This window comes from Plectrocnemia conspersa, unplaced genomic scaffold (assembly GCF_051122295.1).
Source record: "Plectrocnemia conspersa isolate PC_06_02 unplaced genomic scaffold, ASM5112229v1 ptg000012l, whole genome shotgun sequence".
Lineage (NCBI taxonomy): Eukaryota > Metazoa > Arthropoda > Insecta > Trichoptera > Polycentropodidae > Plectrocnemia > Plectrocnemia conspersa.
Window position 1 is genome coordinate 11,460,475 of NW_028277176.1, and position 24,614 is coordinate 11,485,088.

At 29.9% G+C, this 24,614-nt stretch overlaps 2 protein-coding genes across 2 annotated transcripts in view; one reads left to right on the forward strand and one right to left on the reverse strand.

The window, feature by feature from the left end:
• LOC148228199 (putative sodium/potassium/calcium exchanger CG1090) overlaps positions 1–24,614 on the forward strand; it is a 252,929-nt gene that overhangs the window by 203,947 nt on the left and 24,368 nt on the right. The window contains exon 2 of the mRNA XM_088200353.1: positions 529–589. The gene's annotated coding sequence lies outside the window, so the exon portion shown is untranslated. The remainder of the gene's footprint in view (positions 1–528; positions 590–24,614) is intronic.
• Positions 2,577–3,380, reverse strand: LOC148228205 (uncharacterized). The gene has a single exon (XM_088200014.1). The coding sequence runs from the start codon at positions 3,348–3,350 to the stop codon at positions 2,577–2,579; it is 774 nt and encodes a 257-aa protein (XP_088056140.1). The 5' UTR covers positions 3,351–3,380.

Sequence of the window (24,614 nt, forward strand, 5' to 3'; positions counted from 1 at the left end):
TTTAATAATTTACTACTTTTATGTATTTCCTGTTGCTTTTTATTTTCATGTGCTTTACATTATTATGTGTTGCTATATAAGTTTATATTTTTTTAAATTCATAAATAAGTCCATAATATTTAATAATGTGCAAAATTATTATTTAGTGTTATTAAAAAATATTATTATCCTTCATAGAATAACTAAAAGAGTATTTCAAATATATTATATATAACTTTTATACACAAATAAACAACAGTAAGTTCTATAATTTTTTTACTGTTATATAATTTTACAAATAATTATTAACTTATGTATTTCTGCAAAGTAGTGATAATTTTGAATCCACGAAAGACTTTTCTATATATGAATAGTACTATATATTTTTAATAACACACGACAATTTCACAAAAACATATTTTATTTACTACCTATTCAGAATATAATTTGATTCGATAGAAAAATTCTTTATTGTTATTTTTTAATTTTTTAATGTAGCTTTAATAAAGGCTTTCAATTAAAATTCTCAAAAACTCTTAATTTTTACAGGTAGTGAAACGTTCAAGAAATGGAAATATAAACATCAGTCTACAAAAACGTATAAAAGAAGGTAAGCAAAAGTTTTTTTATCGCTGTAAAAAACACTTAGTTCATAAAGATTACATTGTATTACATAAATTTAAAAAATATGTATACATTACATATTGCTAGAAATTAATAAACATACATTGTAAATTAATTAATTATTATCTGCTTTGTACGATTTTTGATTTTTTAATTTGAAGACAAATATCAGTTTTGATTAAATATAATGAAATTGCAGATATAATGAAATACAGTTATAGATTGATTTAAAGCATAGGTTCTTGAAGTACGCTCCTCAACTGACAATATAAATAGCATATTTTAAATATAAATAGCATTTTTAATTTTCTCAGTAGCATTGTATAAATATCAAATAATAATTATTTAAATAGCAACGAAAATATTTTCTTTCTTTGATCATAGTCAATAATATTGATGAAAATCTTGTGTAAAAGTGTTTATTTTTTTATTTATTTTTTTAAAACATTTTCATTCTCAGTTGCTTTATGTTCAAATTTTCTATTTAAAATTCCAAAATTGCATAAGCTACAAGAATATTTTGGTGAATTAAAAAAATATATAAACATTGCTACTCCTACAATTTATTATTAAATATGATAAAAATATAGTTTTCCAAAGACGGACAATAAAAAAAATTTTCGTTTAAAAGTGGGCGATAAGTCAATCAAGTTTGAAAAAAAATTCCTAAAATAATATAATTTCTATAAAAAGTAATAAGACATTGGAAATGTGGAATCTTGTGATGCAAATTTGATAGTAAGAAACAATAATTGTTAGTTCGATATATTTATCTTAAGAATTAGCTCGCAATTCATTGTTTTATTTATTATATAAGTTTATTTACCGTGTGTTTGTGTATTATTTCATTATTATTCATGTAAGAAGTTCACATAACTCGGCATTACATGGCGCACGTAATAAATAGCAAGTTAGTGACAAATCTGTCTCAGAATTTCACCACCCCTTAAAAAACATGGCGAATCCGCCATTTTATGCGTACATTGTGAGTTTATGTATTCAGGGTCGGAACTATTGCGTCACGCTTTTATATTAGCATAGAGAAATTCGATACAAGTGCACGTAAATAATTTTTGTTTTACCTCAAAAGCGTGTTATATTTCAAATAAATTCGAAAACAACATCCTTCAGCACAATTCTTAGATAAAAGATTTTTAATAAGCAATCACGTGACTGTAAAGATTATATTTAAAGCAATTACCTGGAACAGATCGTATAAATCAAGTATTAAATATTATATTTATTTATCACATTGGTATTACTTACCAGATATCTTCGCCATTCTCTTAATAAATACTTACTAGATTCTGATTGCGTCTATTATTTTTATTGGTATAGACATTTTAAATAATATAAAAATATTTATGAACCATTTTAAAAACGGTTGTATTTTTAACTAAAAAAGTTAAGATTTTTTAGCAATTTTTATATATAAAAAATCCTATATAGAACCCAAAATTAAGCGTTAAATGAATTTACTTTCCACTATTTGACATAATCAGTCATAATAAATCGATTATAAACATTTTTTTATACTTTAAGCGAAAGTTAAAAATGCTATCTTATGTACAAAATCTTATTATTGTATGAATATATCTGATATTAATGTGTAATTTTACATTTAACTGTGTTACTATTAAACAATATAGAAAATACATATTTATTATTAAAATATGTTAGGGAGTAACTTGAAATAAAATATATGTGTTAATTGCATTATTAATTTTATTATAAAAGTAGTTTTTTTCTGAATAAAATTTTATAAAATTTAAAAATTACAATATCTACATATTTTTGGTAAACCACATACAAAAATATTTTAAAATACTATATACATTTCGAGTTTTAAAAATTTAGAAAATATATTTATTATTTTACGACATTTTAACAACTTGATTTTCAAACGTACACTCAAAAATTACTATAAAATATATGTATATTTGATCTGAATATTAGAACCACGATAGTAATCATTAATATCCATACAAATAAGGATATCCGTTGATAGCATTCATAGCAGAAATTGGCACAAACATAGGCATCATCCTTTCAGCTTGAACCATATGAGTTCTGGTATGTTTTTTCAGATGATCTCTCCTTCCAAACTTCTTACCGCACGTCGGACAAGGATAAGGCCTCAGTCCAGAGTGTATCCTCCTATGCCTCGTCAACTCTTCGTTTCTCGTGAAAGTCTTCCCGCAAGTTTTATCATCGCACTTGTAAGGTCTCTCTCCGGTGTGTATCCTAATATGTCCTTTTAGCTGTCCGTTATTTGAAAATCCAACATCACAATGAGGACACCTGTATTTCTTAGGCCTTTGCTTCCTAGCGTTGAGTAATTTATTCTGATTTTCTTGATGCATAATCCTCGCGTATTCCAACTCCATTGCGTATCCTTGAGCGAACGATTCCATTAGTAAGGGATCCGTTGGTTGTAGGCCCAAAGATTGCGCTAATAATTCTTGTTGATATGTTTGGTAATCTAATGGATATTGTTGTGTCATATCCGGATAAGTTGGCTGGTTTTGTGTTTCTTTGAAGATAATGTCGTGCCCAAGTCGTTGATCTAGTTTCTCTTCATTCGTGGTAGTTGTAACGGTCGAGTCTTGCTGTAAAACTTTCGGTGCTTTCAGATGATTCCTAACCTTTCTCAATTTGTTTTTGTCTAAGTCACTTTCCACTTTCACGTCACTACAATCCCACGGTCTGAAGAGCCTCGAATAGGTTTGTGATGGTGCCAAGTACATGGTTCAGTTGGCGCGAGCGGACCCTAGAGACTTGAGCCCTCAACGGAAAATTCTGCACTGACTCCTAAATCGATCCCCCTATACTTTATATGTGTATATAGCGTGAATCTTCACAATCAACGGGGGGTTACAAGCCGAAAAAGGAGGCAGGCAAACCGATGTGCATTCAGCCCTAAAAGCACAAATGCACCAGGGTCAGGGTCGGCTTTGGGAATCGCACAAAATCGACCCTTATTCCACTCACAATAAAGTTGCTGATGCTTTCGTGCTTATAAAGGCACTTGGTATGCTTTGGTGTGTGAGGTATCGGTTATAGTGACATTGCATTTAGGGTGTCGGGGCTTTTTTCGAGTTGGGGTCTGTCCAGCCCCCGGCACCCGGTTGACATTCGAGGGGCTGGCTTCCACAACAATTACAATGGCCCACGGGTAGGGATAAGACGCCCCCTTTTTCTGACTTTCCACCCTTTTGTGCGTGATTTATATATGGCACATATGAAAATTTCAACGCCGCCACTCTTGAAAGTTCGGAGAGCTTCAAACTTTACCATATAACACGTTATGAAAATTAAATTATAAGCATAAAGTAATGCTAACGCGCTTGTATTCCAAAGTTTACGAGTGTGGGAAACTAAGTTTGGATTATTATTTTAAATATTTATTAATCATTAAAATGCAGAATATACTGACATTATATATATAAAAATATTATTAAAAGCTTTAATTTATTAATTATAAGCTGATGACCTAAAAGTGTTTCATAATATTGGCACAGTCTTCAGTCTCTTGTTGTTTGATATTAAGCATTTTGGTTTCTCAAGAAACATTTTAATGTAAGGCTTTTTTTAATGCATTGCCTACATTATAAATTTATTCCATATATTCATCATTAAAAGATGTTCTCATTCAAGAATTTATTTATTAGATTTATGGACATTTTGTTATGGATTCTGATAATACAAAAAAAATAATTGATGTACCTCTTTTAACCCAACATTTATAAATAATCTGTACATAGTTAAGTTTTAGTGCAATTAATACGAAGTAATTTTAAGCCAAAATCGTATTGCTTAGGTACATTATTAGTAAAAAAAATCGGAAAACAAATTAGATAAATCGATACAAAAACGTTTTTTTGTAATACAAAATTGAATTGTCGTTTCTTTCTCTATATATCATGTATTTTTCAAGTCCACTGATTTTTAACTAGTTTTTATAAATCGACAAAACTTAATAATTGAGTACAAAATTGCGGTCCTATAACTGTTTATGTTTACGTGTTCTTAGATAAGACATTAAAAATACGCTTGATAGATTAACAACATATATAAAGAAATATATTAGAAACTAATCATTATTTAGTTAAGGTTTCGCCCTAACTCACCCGCGCTTTAGCACCGACACACGTACAAACACACAAATTATGCTTTTGGTAAAAGAAGGAAAAAACGACCGAGAAAATGTCGCACGACTTGATCGATCGACCTCGGCCAGAAAAGACCCCAAAAGTTCGGGGGCCAGCCGTGACCCATATAAAATTTGTGGTATTCGGCCGAAAAAAATCATCATCGACATCAAAACGTTCCCACAATTGTGGATAACAACGCGACAATGCGATTGAATAGCCAAAAGCGTCAGATTTATCATAAAATGTAATAATAATAATGCGATCGTTTGCTTTTTGTGCATCTAGTGTAGAACAAACTAGATAGAGGATCCAGAGAGGGGAGCAATTTCCAACTGATTACATTTTTTTTATTCTTTTCATCGTGTACTGAGGGTGGTGACTCAAATGCTTCTCTTGGTAAATTAATTAGGTTTAGTGCATTTTAGCTCCCTTTTATATAAGTTTGTAGGATGTGTCGTAAAATAATATTTTTTGTACACATGCGTGAATGTGTTTTCTTAGTTATACTTTAACATTCATATTAACTTGATCACTAACAAAGTATAAAGCTATCGCTATATTAATATTTATTCTTCTTTAAAGATTTTTCATCTTTCTAAGCATCATTTTTCCTTAATTTCATAAAGCTATTTAAAAATTCTTAATAAAACTGATGCTTTATTTTTTAACTTAATTAATTCTCATATGCCTTCATATTACCATTTTCTTATTTTCGCTGTTGATAAAAAATATTAATTAATTATTAATTTTCGCTGTTTAATGAAATTTTATGTTTTCCATAAAAACTCTTTTTTTAATTTGGTGCTGAATGTCAAATTAAATGCTTCTTTAGAGTAAGAAAACAATTATTTATAAAATTAAGTTGTACTATAACATTTTAATAATAAATTTAACTTTATTATTCATATTTACTTATCACTAAAAAATATAAAACTATTGCTAGAAACTTGAATTATTATTACTAACTTACTTCTTTAAATATTCTTCAACTTTCCGAGCATCGTTTTCGCATTAATTTTATAAAATTGTTTGTCCTTAAGCTATATATATTAAAAAATACATGATCTGTAGAGATCATGTATTTTTATTATATATAGATAGATAAATTTAAAAAAAAAGGATGATGATACGGGAAGAAGCAAAGATTTCACGGTAGCGCTTTATTTGACAATGCTCACATGTCAAAAAAGATGTATTCGCATTTAGGGTCAGTCTATTGATGCAACAGGTGCTTTATGAGAGATCAAAAAGTGGGCTCTCGGCGTGGGTCAAAATTAATAAAATGATGCTATAGAAAACCCTCGCAGGCCCTTGGGTCTTCTTTGATTGCACAATTGTGGCACGGACTGAAACGACGTCTGTCTCCTGAGAGATCGATCGGATTTTTTTCATTAGATTATACGTTATCCTGTGGTTGATCCATCAAAGATGTTTCTGTATCAATACAATACAAGCTCACGTGTATACAAAGATGTATAAAAACATAAATTGGAGTATACGGTTCTTGGAGAAAAAATACGTGAATTGCGATATTTTTCTTCTCGTTCGCTTGCTTGTTAAGTGACGAAAGTGAATGAGAGATATGGACATGCTGACCGCAGGCTCTTATCTCTCACTCACTCTCGTCACATAACACGCGAGCGATCGAGAGGAAAAGTATCTCACCGGCCGCGTATAATTTCTTGTTTTTAAATCAAATCTCGATAGTCTCATAAAACTAATCTTGTCAATATTGCAATTCAATTACTTTAGATTTCATATGAAATTTAACTTTTTGTCGGTTTTGAATGTTTTAATTTTGCTAAAATTTATATTTAAGCAGAGATTAAAAATATGGTATTTTTTTGAAAAGGTAAAGATATAAATTATAGGATATTTAATTAATTTTTTTATAACTTTTATAATAAATAGTGACATTAACTTTTTCTTAGATGCTTAAAAGACAGTTTAGATTAATATTAATTCCTTCGCTACTATGGGTTTTGCCTTTGACAAAACTTCTTAAAAAGACAAATTGTTTTCCACGTCTATATATTATCAACTAGGTCATCTATCTTGGTTTAACTCCGTCCAATTATGGTGGATGTGATCCGAAAATAAAAAATAAAAAAACAAATATATAAAGTGAGTATCGTCCCATAAACAAAGGTTCGTGTAGGTCGATATTTGATTCTCTATGATGACATAGATGCGTTTGATACGAAAAATGTTGTAGCATGACAACTTATTGAGAAAGGATGATCATTTGATAAGAGGAAAATCCTCGTTAAGATAATCCATCCGAACCAACATAGAATCGACAAATAATAACTAAAATACAACAGGATTGGAATTTCGAACGAATGCAAAAAATCTCACCGATGCATGATACAATTGAAATAATATTTACGACATTTCGTTCATTGAATCGCTGACCGTGGTTTGTATTATATAATATATAATATAAAGGCCACACACGAAACGCGAGTCCATCTTAATAAGAAGTCATCATTGTTGGCCGACAATGGCGAATCTTGGCGAATTATTAAAATATTTAGTGTGCATAATGGTTTATAAACTAAGATGTCGCGTATAAATCAATGCATCAAAGCGTGAAGATCATTCAATAATATTCTTCGGAGCACAATATATTCATTCACATCCAACACTTATTGGGCACGGTGTCCTTTTTGTGCCTACCCGAATCTGGCAAAGGTCTTATTATTTTATTTGATAATAATAGTATACGGTCCGTAACCAATAGCTATAGTAAAAAGTGTGTAAAAATTTCATACGCCACAAAATTTTCTGAAGATGAATGCTATGTTATCTATGAATAAAAAAAATAAAATGTTAAATGCTATTAAAAAAATAATAAAATGTATTTAATGATCCCAATCAATGCTCTTTAAGAACGCAGTTTTTTTTAATTCATTTTTAATTAAACTTTTATTAGTATTCACATAAAAGCCCTAATTATGTACACAAATTATATTGATTATTTATTTATAAATCTATAAAACTCCTTTTGATTTGATTGAGTTAAAAATTTTAATAAATTACAAATATTTTCGAGCAGTTTATTAATATTTTTTTAATGAATTGCGTATAATGGATAGATTTTATTTTCCAATTAATTTATACCTTTGTAATAAATAAAATAAACAATAAAAAATACATACTAAAAAAAAAAATTTTTATAGGAATACACTGAATTTTTAAACAATTTGTTGTTTCAACAAAATATTAAAAAATATTTGTTGTAATATAATAGACAGTTTTTTTCTGTAAAAAAAGTGCAGTAACTCACATTTTGGTATTTTTTTATTAAAAAATTATATATTCAGTTCTTATTATAAATTTTAATTATTGTATTTAAAGCAAATTTGTATTGTAAATTCCAAAGTTTTATGCAAATTTTGTTCGACAAACATTCTAGGCTTCTTTTTTTGCTGTTAGTATATATGACCCAATGTCGTTTGAGTAACCACAGATTAACGTACTTTGAATGATCGAAAAATTTAAGAGGCGTTTTGACAATTTTGATGAACAAAGGTGCTAAAATTGTCTCAGTATTCAATATAACTCTTATTGTGGTTGCAATGAGATTCATTAGCAAAAACCCGCGTTCATATTCACTCGAAAAAATTGTAATGGTATTTAGAGTATGAAATACAAAAGCTTTTCTGGATATATCTTTTCGAGAATATATTTACAAAATCCACGAATAATTTATCTTTCATTTTGGTACACTCTTACTGACAAGTTTCTACATCTAAATAATTTCTACATCTAAAAATGTCAGTTGTGTCAGTTGAAACTAGGGCATACAAATACCCGGCCAAATTCATTACCCGGTTCTACGGGTATTTTAGGAAAAGCACCGGGTACCCGGTCCGGTTCCGGGTAGTTTTTGTAGGCCGTTAAGAGTCTAATTTTTATTATATTTGAATCTTTGATTAAATATGACGTGATATATTTAATTTTACTTTAATAACTAATATCATTTTTTTTTAAAATAAGGTATTGAAATAAAATCAATATATTATGTAATTATTAATACTTTACTCAATTGAAATATTTTTACATTCCATCGTTAGGTACATATATACATATACTTACATACTACATACATGTGTAACAGTACAAAACCGAAATATTTATTTTAACACATATTTGGCAATAATAATACAAATTGCACATGAAAAATACCGAGGAAATAAATTTTATTAAAATTATAAAAGAAATTAGATGATTATATTTATTATATGTATTATATGTAGGTAGAGAAACAAAGCTTATTTTAGTGATGTTCTTTTTGTAAAAAGTTAAAAACACTAACGAATCTAATGTGTTATATTTTCACCCTACAACGCATTAAAATTTATTTTTATTTACAACTGCATCCTTTCAAAATAATCCTTATCTATGTATTCGCTTATCTCCAAATCTATAGGCCGCTAAGTGCTGTCCCTTTTTTTGTCGTTCAAAGTCGATAGTCGTTTAAGAACGCCGATTCGGCTCTTCCATTTAATTTGAAGTAATGGAAAAAAATATTTAAATGAAATTAACCGGATACCCGTCAAAAATTACCCGGTTTTCGGCTCCATGAAAAACATGGCTGGTGACCGGGTACCCGGTTCCTGATCTACCCGGTTCGAATGCCCTAGTTGAAACATCTTAAAGTCAATGTTATTTATCAATTACGCGAGACCAATACACAAACTCGCATTTTTCTATCAAACAATCTGTTTTCGATTGACTCTTTTTATTTTGTCTTAATGAAAGGCTCCTTTCTTGAATATTTTTTTAATAAAAACTACACTAAAGTGAAGATCAGTTACAGCAGTAACAACCCATTTACAATATAGCTCAAATATATATTCTCATTCTTTAAAAACTTACCAGTATTTTTATTTTGTCTTGTACAGTTCCATATTGTGGTGCTATATATCCAAATTTTATTCTAATAATTTTTAAAGATCGTCGTACAAATATCTCAGGTTAAATAAAAAAATCTTTATATTTGATTTTTCTTTTCAAGTCATTATTGGTGTATTTATAATTTTTCTCTTGTATTTAAAATAATACACAAGGGATTAAAATTATTACACATACCCTAAACTGTATGCAAACTAGATGATACTCATCGAGTACTAAAAATTCTTCTGATTTTTAAGAACTCAAGTGATTCTGCATATTAATGCAACTCTCCACTATTCTTTGCCAAAGCATGGTATATGACCTAAAGTTTGCCAATAAATTATTTGATTGGATTTTCTCTTAAAGTTTCTTTGTCAGCATCACCTACTAATAATTATAACGCCAAACTATAATAAAAAAAAATTCTCTGACAACAATTTTTTCAATTCACTTTTACACCCCAACATTACAGCAGCGCCGTCGCACATCAGATAAAGAAATATTTATTTTATATAATTTTCTATCATTCTTTAAGAGTGAAGACATTGTAATAAGGAATCAATAGTTACTTTTTTTAAGTTATACATCATCAAACGTACTATAAGGATGTTTAAGTCATCAATTTTAAATACAATATCCAAAATTTTATTTTTTTCTATCAAAATTGATTATATGTATTCTTTTACTTTAGAGAATATTATTTACTTACATCTGATCATTTAGGCAAAATGTATTATGCAGTATTATTTTATATTATATATAGTTCTATTATATAATAAAAATATTTTATAAAGACCTTTAAAAAACTGATTGATCTATCGATCAAAATTTGTCTTACACATTTCACCCTTTATTTTAAAACAAATATAAAACCATCGTTACACATATCTACTATTATTATAAGGTACAAATATTCTTAGCATTTAATAATAGATATATCAATTAAAATTGTATATTACTTGAATACGTCTTAAAAATACGAGAAAGTCCTTGAACATATTTATATTTTTTTCTCAAATTTCAGTTCGTTATACTCGTCTCCTTCAAGATCACGAAAATAAACGAATAAATGAAAATTTCTTTATGAAAAGGACTCCTCTTCCACTCAAGTGTTTCGATCGTTAGCGAAAGCCCAAAATGGCGGAGGCGCGTGAGTGTTGGTTTTTATTGTTTATATTTGTCCCCCTAGTTTTATTTTCGGTAAATCCAATCGTGCAAAGGCGAGCAGCTGAAGGGGTGTGGTTAGGAAGTCCCCTCGAAATTTGCCATTGCCTAGATTGACCCCATGATACCACACGCATGAATATTTTCTCCATTTATATACTTAAATAAGATTAAATTTTCGGTATACAGTGATCGGCAAAATTTCTGAGAAAGCATGTAACGTAAAGCTCCCATATTATCAAAAATAAAAACACTGAAACAATAATAGGTTCCGCTCGTAATATAAATAATATTCTAATATAACTTCAAGAAATCTATTTCTGTATTCGGATATTTGTGTATAATATATATTTTCACACCAAAAAGTTATATATGAAACTCGTCACGTAAACAAACCTTAATGATGTTTGTTAAAGCTCACGTTTTTAATATTCCTATTTATATGTTTTCTGTAGAATTTTATATTCGTACAATTTTGATTCAATATTAGTAGTATTGTATTGAATTTAAATGAATGGTTTACAAACGCTTTCGTAAACGTTTCGCATTTATTTCAATATACTAAATATAAATTCGTCGAATTAGTGGAATGAGATTTTCTTTACGTTAAATACATTTTATGCTTTAGTATTCTAGTTGTATTTGCTTTATTTGTTAAAACTATTTATAATAAATGCTACTGGGTATTAACCTTTTTATATTTACATTTTTGCTATTAACTACAATATAATAAAAATATGAATATCAAATAAAACATTGCTAGTTACAGTTTAAGGGGCGGAAATAATTTTTTTTTTTTTAAATTAAAGTGCAAAAATTAATAAAAATAAACGATGGATTCAGAGCTAATTAAAGTATATTTACCATTAAAATGTGTTCCTTAACATATAAAGCAATATGTGCTTTGACATTTTTTGCTTATATCTAAATTTAAGGTTGTTTTTATCGTAGTCTCCATTACATGGAATTAAAGAGTAAAAAAATATTATCAACGTCTTATTTTTTTCCAAAATTAGAGAAAATTCTTACATATCGTTCCTCACTGAGCAAATACTGTGTATTTATGTACATACGTATTTACCTTTTTCGATTATCATCACTGCTGTTCACTATAATGTAGTTGGCCATCAATGCCATCATATTTCACACGTCTGGTGCTTTGTTGCAGTTTCGTTGTTGAAAAGTCGAGATTGACATCACAAATCCGATTGAGACACAATTGCCGATGACAATTTCGGTCTTTCGGCGTGCCTTGTCACCGCATTGTCTAGGTGCCCGCCCCCTCGGCGGCCCCGGGGCCCTCAAAGGACCTCAAAGGACATCCAAAAAGCGGCCGCTGTCCTTTTCGAGTGCCGCAAAAGGCAAACACTCACAATGGATCGAGAGCACTTCTTTAATAAATTAACCGTATCATAAGAAGCCGACGCGCGGTCTGCGGCATTTCGAAGAAAAAGGCATTTTCTTAAATAAAATACACACATATAAAAGTCTAAGCAGTTATATATGTATATTTTTATATAATAATCGTACATGCTTGATTGACGTCATCGCGATTCGATTTTGAAAGATTATAAACACAAAGTAACACTTATGCTTCTCAAACTTTTATACATAAATGTGTATAGAAATTCCTTATAATCTGCACATGTGTATTTAGATACAATACAAACGAATATAGATACTGTTTTTTCCGTTCGTTTTAAGTAAAAAACCGTTGCGTATTGTATTTATCTTATTGTTTCTCATAATAAATAAAATCAAAATTCACATAGTTATATTAAAATCATTAGAACTAAATCAGATTAACGTCAGTAAGCGCAGGGCCGGCCCGAGGGGCAGGCAGTACAGGCGATCGCCTGGGGCGCTAGATCTTGTGGGGCGCCGTGATACCAAATAAAGGCGTAATATTCACTTAAAATTATCAAACAATATTGTTAAAGAATATAATCTGATATTAATTTTTTATACACTAATGTGTACTCTTTAAATTATTTCACACGTAAAAAATCACAACAAAAAATAAATTATAAATTCTTAAATACCCACAATCGTAAAATATAATATATTATTTCTTTAATTTTAATTATATTTTTGCGCTCATCAAGTGTTAATAGGGGGGGGGGGCGTAAATTTAGTTTTTGCCTGGGGCACCAAATAACCTAGGGCCGGCCCTGAGTAAGCGTATTAATAATTAACGTCACGCGTATTAATAATTAACGTCACGAAAAATGAGAACTATAAATAGTTCTCGTTTTTCGGGGGAAATCGATAATCACAAATTAGGTGTTCTTAGATTTTCCTAATCTTGTGGATTAATATCATGTTGATTAAAAATGAGTTACTTCAACGCATAAATAATATAATATATACATAAAAAATAAATAAAAAATATTTTTTTTACGCATAAAGAATATAATATATACATAAAAAATAAATAAAAAATATTTTTTTTATTATTTTTTTATGTATATATTATATTCTTTATGCGTAAAAAAAAATATTTTTATTTATTTTTTATGTATATATTATATTCTTTATGCGTTGAAGTAACTCATTTTTAAGCAACATGATATTAATCCACAAGATTAGGAAAATCTAAGAACACCTAATTTGTGATTATCGATCGAAATTACAATTTTATTATAATCACTAATACTTATTTCTCAAAGAGAAAAAGATCTAGAAAACACAGTGTTTCATATGAGATTGTAACCCAGGTTTTTTGGGTAATTATAGCCGAATTAATCGAAATGACTTCTTATTGAAAACATTTAATTCTATATATATATTTTAAATATTGTTCTTCATACCTGATTTTCTTCCAAACGGTTGAGAAAAGTATTTTTGCGCTTTTAAAGTTGACGCCAAATCTCTCTTTGCAAAATTTTTTATTCTTAATTGTAAGCAAATGCAGAAATTAGACTACCACTTACAAAAAATATATAGCTAAGATGATTTTATATAACTATATAACTTTTGCCTTATTGTCAGCACTCCTATATATTGGTCGATATTATTCTACATAGATATATTTTCAATCAGTTAAACAAGAACTTGTCACAAATCTTTTGACATAGACGAAAGTGGTGATAAAATCACTGTAAATGAATTATCAGATTCTTCATTTTTCATGAAAAAGGGAATAAACATGCTAAACTGTTAAAAAAATATTATATCATCCTATTTGTATATCGAGAAGTGCCCTATAAATAAAAGTAAAAATATAAAGCCAATTTATACATGCCATTTTTCAATTTTATACGCTTTATAGGCATACAAAGCCGATTGAGTTGTTTTCGACGTTTTCCATGAATATATATATATATTTTTCGTCGTCCTTCGTTTGCAGGGCCATGTCTTGTCGGCAGCCCGGTAAATAAACAAACAGGCTATGAGGCAAAAAGTGTTTATTCCCCGGGGACAAGCTTGTTAACGGCCAGTCAAACACAATCCAACAATAACACATATGGCCCATTGTCGGTCAGCACTCGCTCATTGTCGTCAAAGACGACAATGATATGCTTTTTGGTGCACCGCAGCAACACCTGACAGTCGCACCCAACCATTTGGATTACAGAAATATATGTCGAATGCTGAGATACTATTCATATTGAAAGCCATACTATTTTAAAAAAATGTTAAATATAAATTTCGACTTGCTAACGAGCGATGTCACTTTCTTCTCAACTGAGAGCCGATGATTATTTTTTCAGTGAAGACACTAAAAGTCTTGTTAGTTATGAATAATATTCCTGCTCATCCTCCATACCTTGAAAATGACTTGAAATAAATTTTCTTCCTCTCAACACTACTTCATTACTCCAAACCGTGGATCAGGAAGTCATTTTGAAATATAAAAAATGAACGAAGAAACAAATCTTACGCTCTAGATCAATAATTAAGATATAATTTATTTGCATTTTTAGCATTATAAAATAAATAGCTGAAGTATATCATTAGCTATGTTTTATACACATTTACTATGAAATTCAGAAAAATTTTACTAGCCACGAAGTGCAAATAACTTTTTAGAACCTTTCTGCTACTAGAACTCACATCACGTCTCGCAGCCCAATTTGTCTAGGTGAGATATATCCTTCCTTAGACTTATGGTTGAGCCTAAGCCTGTGGATGTATGTGTACGATTTTTTTTTATTACAGTGTCTACTGTTATCATTATATAAAAAGAGTGCTAGATTAATTTGAGAGAGTTTTCCTATCAATTAAATATTTAATATATTCCTTAATATAATCAAGTCAGACTATCGTTATTTCAACTAGACTTTCCCTATAAAATCAACTCAAACTGCTTTTATGCTTGACGTGGTATATATCATATAATCAATCTTGATAACGGTAATAAACGTTATCGTTTTTGTTATGCATGTGTAAAAAAAGTTGAAAATGTTGACGCGTGGTCGGGTTTAGCAGAGCTTTTCCCATCGCACGCACGTTGTCATTATGACAGAGTGTAAAAATTGTGTTTTATAACAATAAGCAAACGGCACAATAAACGTCACACCCGTGTCAGAAGGGTTGACTTGGCACACATGACCGTGTCGCTGACAGATCAATGCCAAATTTGGCAAAAAAGAGCCGCAGACACAATGGTGCCGCAGTACTCTTCGAGTGACTCGATATAAGTTGATTTTTCATGTTAAAGCTATTCTGATACATTTTAAAATCATATAAAGAGATTCATATTTATTCTTATATCATATAAATCAACAGTGATTCACATTGCAAGGTAAAAATGTTATTAGGAATATTATCAATATTGCTCAATAAAAAAAATAATCATAATTGCATTGCTCTAAAACGGTAAAAAAAATGTAGAGCCAATAAGTGAAGAACATGTTCTTGCATTTAATGTTTTTCGACATTTTAAATTACTCCAGAAAAAAATAGTACAGAAATCAGATAAAACATCTACTTCGTTCAATTAAACTTATTTTATTTTTATCGTAGGATATTAAATTTTATTTTGTAAATCTTAGAAATTAATTAATTTTGTAATGAGCATTATTACATGGCAAGGTAAAAAAATATTTAATATTTTTATACTTCAAAAATCAACGTTTATTAACGTAAAATATCATCTTAACGTATTCTAAAAATACTTTATGTTAATTAAATGTAACATCTACTATATCTTTAATCAAATTATAATACAAAATGATTCCATAATATAATAATTGCAACCGCTCACCTTTCACGAACACGAGGGTTACGCTATAATTCGGTTCGAGCTAAATAAAATATAGAATTATATTTAATTTGTGATACCCCTCTTCGCCATGAGGGTATATAAAGTATCCATGGGGGGAGCGCAGCGACAAAGGGACGAATAGTAATGGTGTATTATTTATGATGCGGCTTGTTGAGTGTTTGGCTCTCCTAAATGCTATTGTGTCATTGAAACCGCACTTATGCCATTTGACAGCCATTGACTGCACTTGGTAACATATATTATTTAAAAAAATATTTTTAATAATATCTATTGTATGTTTAAAATGCTCTTATAACATTAGATAAAATGTACTAAAAAATCAATTAAACACATTGTAAATTAAATAAGTAACTATACAAAATTAAATAAATAACTTACCGCTTCGATTAAGTTAAAATGCGTAACACGAAACCTACGTATGGATTTTTATACATTTTATATAATATTACATAAGACGGCGACGCTTGGGTATGGATTATTCAACACACATATACGTACTAATATGTATATATAACACATTCAAAGATATGTTCTAATACAATGTGTAGGTTTATTACTATAGGTCAGATCTCCGCAGATCTGGCAAAAGGCCAGAACTCCCTCTCCTCGTTTTAATTTCAAGTGCGAGCCTTTTTATTTTATTTTATGTACTGAATATGTAGATCGTCGAATTTCAAAATCTACTATAAAATATTCTACTTAAAATACAATAAATAAAGCGATCGTAAGTTAAAATTAAATATAATGCTACCAGCACGATACACCCGTGGTAAAGTCGATAACTAATAACTGAAAGACTATATGAACATAAGTGTCTCTCAATTTCTATCGTGCCTAAGAGATCGGAATTAGTGATTATTTTTTACTTCTAATTCAGATCGATCTTCACAATTGGGTTTTCTTAGATTTTCCTAATCTCAATAATTAAATTTTCCGTCTCAATGATACTAACTTGTTTTAAACATGTTTTTTTCTGTTGTAACACATTGTTTTAAGTCCTGTCATGTTATTACAAAAGATTTACAATATAATAAATAATTAAAAACGTAGGTTTAAAATCGTATACCTATTTAAACCGTTTTTTATATTTAGAAAATTTGTTAGAAAATTTATTTGGGAGACTGATTGAAACAACTTCTTTCTTTCGGCTGAAATTTAAACTGAAAATTAAAAGACTACATATAAAATCGGACTGGAATGCTGATAAATGTTGTTTCTGCTCACTTATAGATACATATTTTAAGGTCTATATTTTAGTTGTTGTATAGCTATTAGCTTTACATATAGATGCAGAATAATCTATAGTACAGATCCCACTTAATTTTGTTAGTTCTATTTTCGTAGAATTGTTGAAATACTTATTCCAAGATTGTCAAAAAACATGGCATAGTGATGCAAAAATAAAATTAACAATACCTTGCATCCAAAGGATTAAGCTAAAGAAACTAACTTATTAAAAAGGAAATTAACGCGTATTTTAATTTCCTTTTTTTTAGTTAGAATCTTTTAACACAACGGTGATCACTCACAGAACACAGGAGTAGTGCATAGCATTACATTGAGCCTGAAGATAAATGGATGCAATTTAACAGAGAATTATTTAAGAGATATGTGCATTTAAATAAATACTTTGTTCCACTAACATAATTTTTTGTGCCTTTATATAAGGTAATCTTAGAGTTTTTTCTTCGGAAAAGGATTCGGAGTTAATCATAAGTTGTCACTAGGGATTCCAATCCCGGGCCAAAATTTTGATCCCGGGATTTCGGTATTGCAATTAGCCGATCCCGGGATCCCGGGACCAGTCCCGGGATAATTTTCATGTTATTTTATCGATAAAAATAATTTAAAATGAATAGTACAATTTATTTTTACATCTGTTTTTTATAACGTACAATGTATAAAGTACGTATAATTTTAGTATTGGACTTAAAATAGAAAATAATATATTAAAAATAAAAAAGGGAAGGTCTTAAATATTTATTTAAGAAGAAGAAAATGAACTTTTGACAATGTATGTACATACTATGTACATTTATAGACATAATTAATTGAAAACATTATTTTGAATAAAGCTCACGAAGTAACATCAAAGCATCAAGTGTTTTATCATTTAGCTTTGATCTGATTTTGGTTCCTAAGCAGCCTGCTGCTGAAAAAGCACGTTCAGACTCACAGCCTCAAAGATTCACAGATGACATGTGCAACTCGCGCAAGTTTGTACACGAAATATAACGATGTTGTCAATAATAATTCGATTGTGCTTGATAAATCAACCAATCCGAAAAATTCGGGATTATGTTTTATAATCCCGGGACTCATCGGGTATTGAAAATCGTCCGGGATCCCGGGATCCCGGGATTGGAATCCCTAGTTGTCACTGTTCTGACCAATGCTCGCACCTAATCTGTACTAATAGTTATACACGTACAATTCGTTTAATGGAACAATTATTTTTATATTGCTTATTTAAATTGTCCTCAAGGTCTCGCAGTAACTGATTGATATTTGACAAGTATGTGTCTTTGTCTCTGTAACTCAATATTAATGTATAAACGTGGGCCATTACACTTTTTGCGAAGCCAAATCTAACTGTCGATTACTATTGAAAATTACAAAATACTAAGAAAAACAATGTATCTTATATCGTATTTTGAAACACAACGATTCATAATATACATTAATATTTTATATTTATATAAATGTTATCTTTTCCATTTTACCCGCCGCCACTGCGGCGTCCCCGATTTCGGGATTGATCCAACTTGTATGTTAGCAACCCTGAATGGGTGAATAGGGCCGCGTCAACAGTGGATATGTCATATCTACACACTCATATTGCGGTCGCGTACATTTTTCACGTTTTATTCACACCGCCAGCCACCGAGGGAACATCTGCCGCAAACAGAAGTTAATTTATCGCATTTCGATGGTGACGATCCACGTGTGTTCGGAAAACCTGGGTAATGAAAAAAATATATATAATGGACATGGACTAAAATCGATGCGTTAAGACGCGATCGATTCGATTGTATGCGAAACAATAAAGATGAAGAAAACGCTTGCCGTTCGAGCTGTCATTGTATAGTAATGTTTATTTTAAAATAGCGTTGTAGATCCTAACAAAAATTATTGTGAGCATGTTTTTTTATAAATACAGGGTTTTAACAACTACAGATCAATATAGACCAATACACAATTAATTTTCACACTTGAGACTATTTCATTCACTCATTCGGCGATTTTTCTACACGGTGCCTATGTATTCCAAACCTGTATCCAAAAGAGTCTTATAAATAACTTTTTCATCCATTAACTTCTGGAGTCACTTAAATATTAAATACAGATTCGTAAAATAATTTAAATGGGCTTTTTAACTTTGTTGTAAGTTGCAAGTACCACGGCTTATATAAGCTACTAATATCTTTGTGTTGCATGCCTAATTTGTACTGCCATCTCCAGGCATCTATTCAAACTATATGCAACACTGCTGTCTACTTACAAGACAATAAAGCGGTGTTTTGAGTTTATATAAAAGTGTTTAAAAAATGTTACTTACTTAAATTAATTTTAAAATACTTAATTAAGTAATGAAATTATCTCAATGCTTAATTGTTATCTGTTCAGAAACAAACTCATAACTTTTTAACACCCTACAACGTGTGAAGTTCTATTATTAACTCTCTGTGTATAATTATGAATTTACGTGCAAACTCGTATAATCAACGTTTATCGTCCTATTTACGTGCAACGTAATGAGAAAAAAGTTTAATCTCTTTTGGGAGACATTTATTTGACATCAAAACGAAAGCAGACACAAAAGTTTTCACTTCGTGAGCATTAATTTGCCAGATTTATTTTTTTAATAATATTTTATTAAAATATTTTTTTATGATTATAATGAGTTAGTTATATAATTAGGTATTATAAAAATTGCTTTATGATTTTCAAACTCTCATAGTTTTAAGTTAAAACTTCGGACATATTTAATAGATTTTTTAATGAAGAGGAAAAAATTTAAAATGCCTAAGACTTAATAAAATGTGAGCTTCTTTTCCTGTTAGTAGCTTAAATGTCTGGATTACAGGCATTGTCTGTAACGCTTGTATATTATAATATATAAATTATGTACATAATGTATACCTAGCTTTAATGCGCTTCCGCTTAACGATCTTCTCCATTCTTTGTTTAAATACAAACTGTGCGAAAATGCCTTGACCGGGATGAACCAAAAAAGGGTGTATAACACAAATGAACCACCGTAATATCTACGTTCTTTTCTGCGCATCTTTCGTCTCTCTTTCACATCGATATCAGTATCGTGAATTGGGGTGCAATAAAGCGGGTCGTTATTCATATTTATCCCGCTGAAAACGTTATATTTCGGGACTTTCAGATAATTGATTCACGTCGGGTGTTAATCCTTTTTAATATCACGATGAAATAATAAAAAATAAACATTAACTCGCATTAACAATCCTAAAATAAATTAGTGCTGCTGGAGACCATCAATAGTTCGTTCGTTCGTTCCGGATTACTTGACTGTGGCTGTCACTCGCGACAGTCCAGGTAGGAGGTCAGGTTTAGACTCAGTTCGCGCAGTGTACTTAATCGATTATGTAAGGGCCGCAGTAGCAAACTAATAATTATGCAACTACTAAAAGATTCTAAGAGTACAAGGCCCAAAAAATATGTGTGTATAATATTATGAAATTCAATTACAATTTAAAATTATTTTTTAATTAATAATCTTATTAAGTATTCTACGAGTACACATATGAAATTTATTTTATAAAATCTAAGAATTTAATTGAAAAACGAGTATATTGGTGATATAAGTCAAGACCTGGGATCGAATCCCATATAAAAACGACTGTTTTTTTATCTTTACTGAGAGGCCGGAATTATTGATTCCGATCATTTTTTTTTAGATTTACCTGATCTATCGTAATGAATAATAAAATTGAGCTAGAATGGCTAATGTACGCCGATCATATTACAACAATAGATAAAAAGCTAATTTTATTAAAATAAAAACATGAATATGATTCACAAAACTATGCAGCGAGAAATTGTTAAAAAATATTTAATTAAAGTTTTTATGTTTTAACTATTTAATGAAAACAAAAGCTAATTTTTAGATATTTATTATTATAACATAAAAAATATTTTTAACAACGCGTATTTTGAAATTTAACGTCCTTTACTCAGGTGTTTTTATTGAATGTTGTTTCAACAATGTTTTAACTATTGGCAAACCTTAAATAGCCCTTATTTAGTAGCTATAGGCGCATACATTGTAATGGGGAAAATATAATTTCGGTGAAGGAAATAAAATCTTAATTATAAACAAAAAATAATATTATTTTATTATTTTATTATCAATCTTATCATGCTTTAATTACGCAGTGCTGGCAACTTTGGCTTACAAAGGTGTGCCCAATAAACTTTACAACTATTATATATCATTATTTACACGTTACGTAATAATTTTTTTACACTGCAATTTCGCATAAAAATAAAATTCATACTTCAAAATTTAATTACACCATTAAAAATTATTTAATAAGCTATGCAAATATTTAAAAAAAAATGCTGACTATATTGAACGTATGTTTGTATATACTTCATTAGTTTCGAAAAGGGTAACCCAAAATTTGTTATACCTTTGATAATACCCGATCATAAAACAGTAAAAAAGATTAACAAGACAGTTTAATGTACTAAAAGGTTAAAATATGAAATATTTACATAAAACGAAATCCATAAATTCCTACAAAATGTCAACTACGAGGAAAAATTGCGTGACGGTTGAAAAAATATCGCTTGGCGAAAACGCCAACCCTGGTCATAGCGATTCCGTACCTCAATACATTACGTGCGAAAGAGACAATTTCCAAACCAAAGCGATCAATAGAAGCGCAAAAGAGAGAGACGGACATGGCGAGGACCAACGCTGGAAAGAGACGCAGCGAGCGACACGTACTTCTGTTACAGTTGCGCATAAAGTTTTCCGTCGGCCAGGGAGAGCTTGGACTTCTATTTGATTTATTACAACTGTTTAAAAAATTAAATTTAATATTACACAACCCTTCCTAATTGCTTAATATAGCAATATTTCAAAAATAAATTAAAAGTATGGCTTGAAAAATTGCCCTCAAGACCAAAATATGTCAATTCACTTGCAGGTTATTCAATTTTTAGTTATAAATTATAGTGTGTTGCGAGATTCATATTTAAATTTTAATGTAAAAAATATATATACGTGTATTTTTATTTGGCCATAACATGATCATTTATTTTAGTTACATTTTTCAATGCATCCATTTGCATTTCGATATATAGGCCGTAACAGCTTATTTATCGACCAACATTTTTAACGCTTCATTTAACTATTTAAAATTACATTTACATCACATTAAATATGACGGTTTAATAATGCGATCCTACATTAATGTCAATTTTTTTAACGAATTTAACAACGCACACGCTACCCGTTCAGAGATACAAATGATAAAACGATGAACTCATTTTTTTCGTCATGGGCCAGGATTGTCGGATTTGCCAACCGGCCAGTGTAGAGTTTTCACGGTAAATTTTCCCGGGCATGCCGCTCAGCCCCCGCCCCCGGTTTGCCAAACGAAGGCTCTATTTAGCTTCGAACACCCACAACCCACCCACCCAGCTCTCCTGTCTGCCCCGCAAGTTCCGCGGCGACTCTCAAAACGTAGCGCGCAAACAAGCTTGTTTCAACAATATTAAACGTGTATATAAAACCCATTTATTATATTATGAAAACGATCGATAGGGTGTTTTGCGCGTATTTAACTTCATTAATTATGATATTTTTTAATTGGACGGCCTGTGCGAAAAAATCCACTTCTTAAAGCGATTGCTTTCGAGATATGTACATAAAATTTGCACAAATTAACAATTTTAAATATAAAAACAGTTTAGTATGACTAAGTCGTAATTATTTTAATTTCAAATCATTAATCGTCAATAATGGTGTTAAGACTACATACGTCAGATATGAAAAATAATAAAAACTGGCTATTGATTATTAAAATAATACAACTTTTTAAGACAATGCCCTAAAAAGTACATTATTGTCTATTAACATAAAATATTGTATTTAAAAAAAAATTTATAACGTCACTATTGATAATAATTCTACTTATATACCTGGTCTATAATTACGTTCAAAAACAAACAGAACTACCTCACCTTATCTAACGCCTTATAGTTGTTTAAAAGCTTTATAAGCCACGTGCACAGGATCCTGCTTCACTATGCAGATGCATAAATTACTTGTCGTCTAAACGGAAACCCAAATAGAAGTGCCCACGACTGAAAACTGTGCTACTCTACATAATGATACCGGTAATGACAGTTCACAACACACTTCTATTAGATTTGATTCGTTGACAGCTGTACAAATAACAGAAAGATGAAATTATGGTCAATTTCATCGTCCTACTCAGCAAACAATTCGCAACGTAGTGAAAAAATTTGAAGAGACAGGAAGCGTTGGAGTTAGGGTAAGGCCTGTGCATCATCATGGCGCCCGTTCAAACGAGAATATTGCTGCTGTAAGTGAAAGTGTGGCCGAAGACCTGAAATTGTCGATTCGTCGGCGTTCGCAGCTTTTGGACTTTTCGTATGGCTCCCTTTGGCGCATTTTGAATTTGGACTCGCAACTACATCCCATATAAAATTCAGAATGCAAAAAATAAAGCCCAGAAACTATAAACAGCAAAGAATTACGCATATTGCGTGTTAATGCTCATGAAGTCTTACGCAGGAAGTTAATGCTCATTTTTCAAAGAAAATCTTTTTCTCTCATGAGCAACATTTTCACCTCCCTGTATATAATATTAAGCAAAATTTCTACATATGGGCCAAGGAAAATTTTTGAATAAAATACACTGTTAATAATTAAAAATATATTCTAAAAAAAAAGGCATTCTAAAATTCTCTATTTATATAGTAATCCTTCAACGTTTATTAATTGTAAATTTTCGTTGCAACATGACAGGCGTTAGTCCAATTCGTCACAGTAGGGTAAACACAATTAACAACTACTAAGTAAATAGTGAAACACAAGACTGAAATTAAAAGACGTAAATATTTTATTTTATCAATTATAAACTATTATTACAGCTTACAATCAATAGACTTGGCTCGATTTTAATTTATTATTCTAGCCGATATTCCTTCGTGAGGTTAAAAATGTATAGAAAAACCTAATCTTTGCAAAGGTCGATCGAAAATATAATTTTATAATAATCACTAATTTCGCTCTCCCAGACACGATAGAAATTGAAAAATTAGAATCTATATGGGATTCGAACCCAGACTTTAAGGTATTAGTCACCAATTTATACTACTATTCTATACTTCACCATACAAAATGTTTATTAATTCCATAATTACTTTGATAATTATCGAATAACTTTTTAAAAGTTTGCAATACTCAAAAAAGTATAGCAAAATATAGGGGCACTAGAGTACAAAAATAATTAATATATATATTAAAGACGATAGTTATCAGCTCTACA

Bases quoted from the DNA above. Each gene is read 5' to 3' on its own strand.
- LOC148228205 (XM_088200014.1), bottom strand. From the start codon at position 3,350: ATGTACTTGGCACCATCACAAACCTATTCGAGGCTCTTCAGACCGTGG.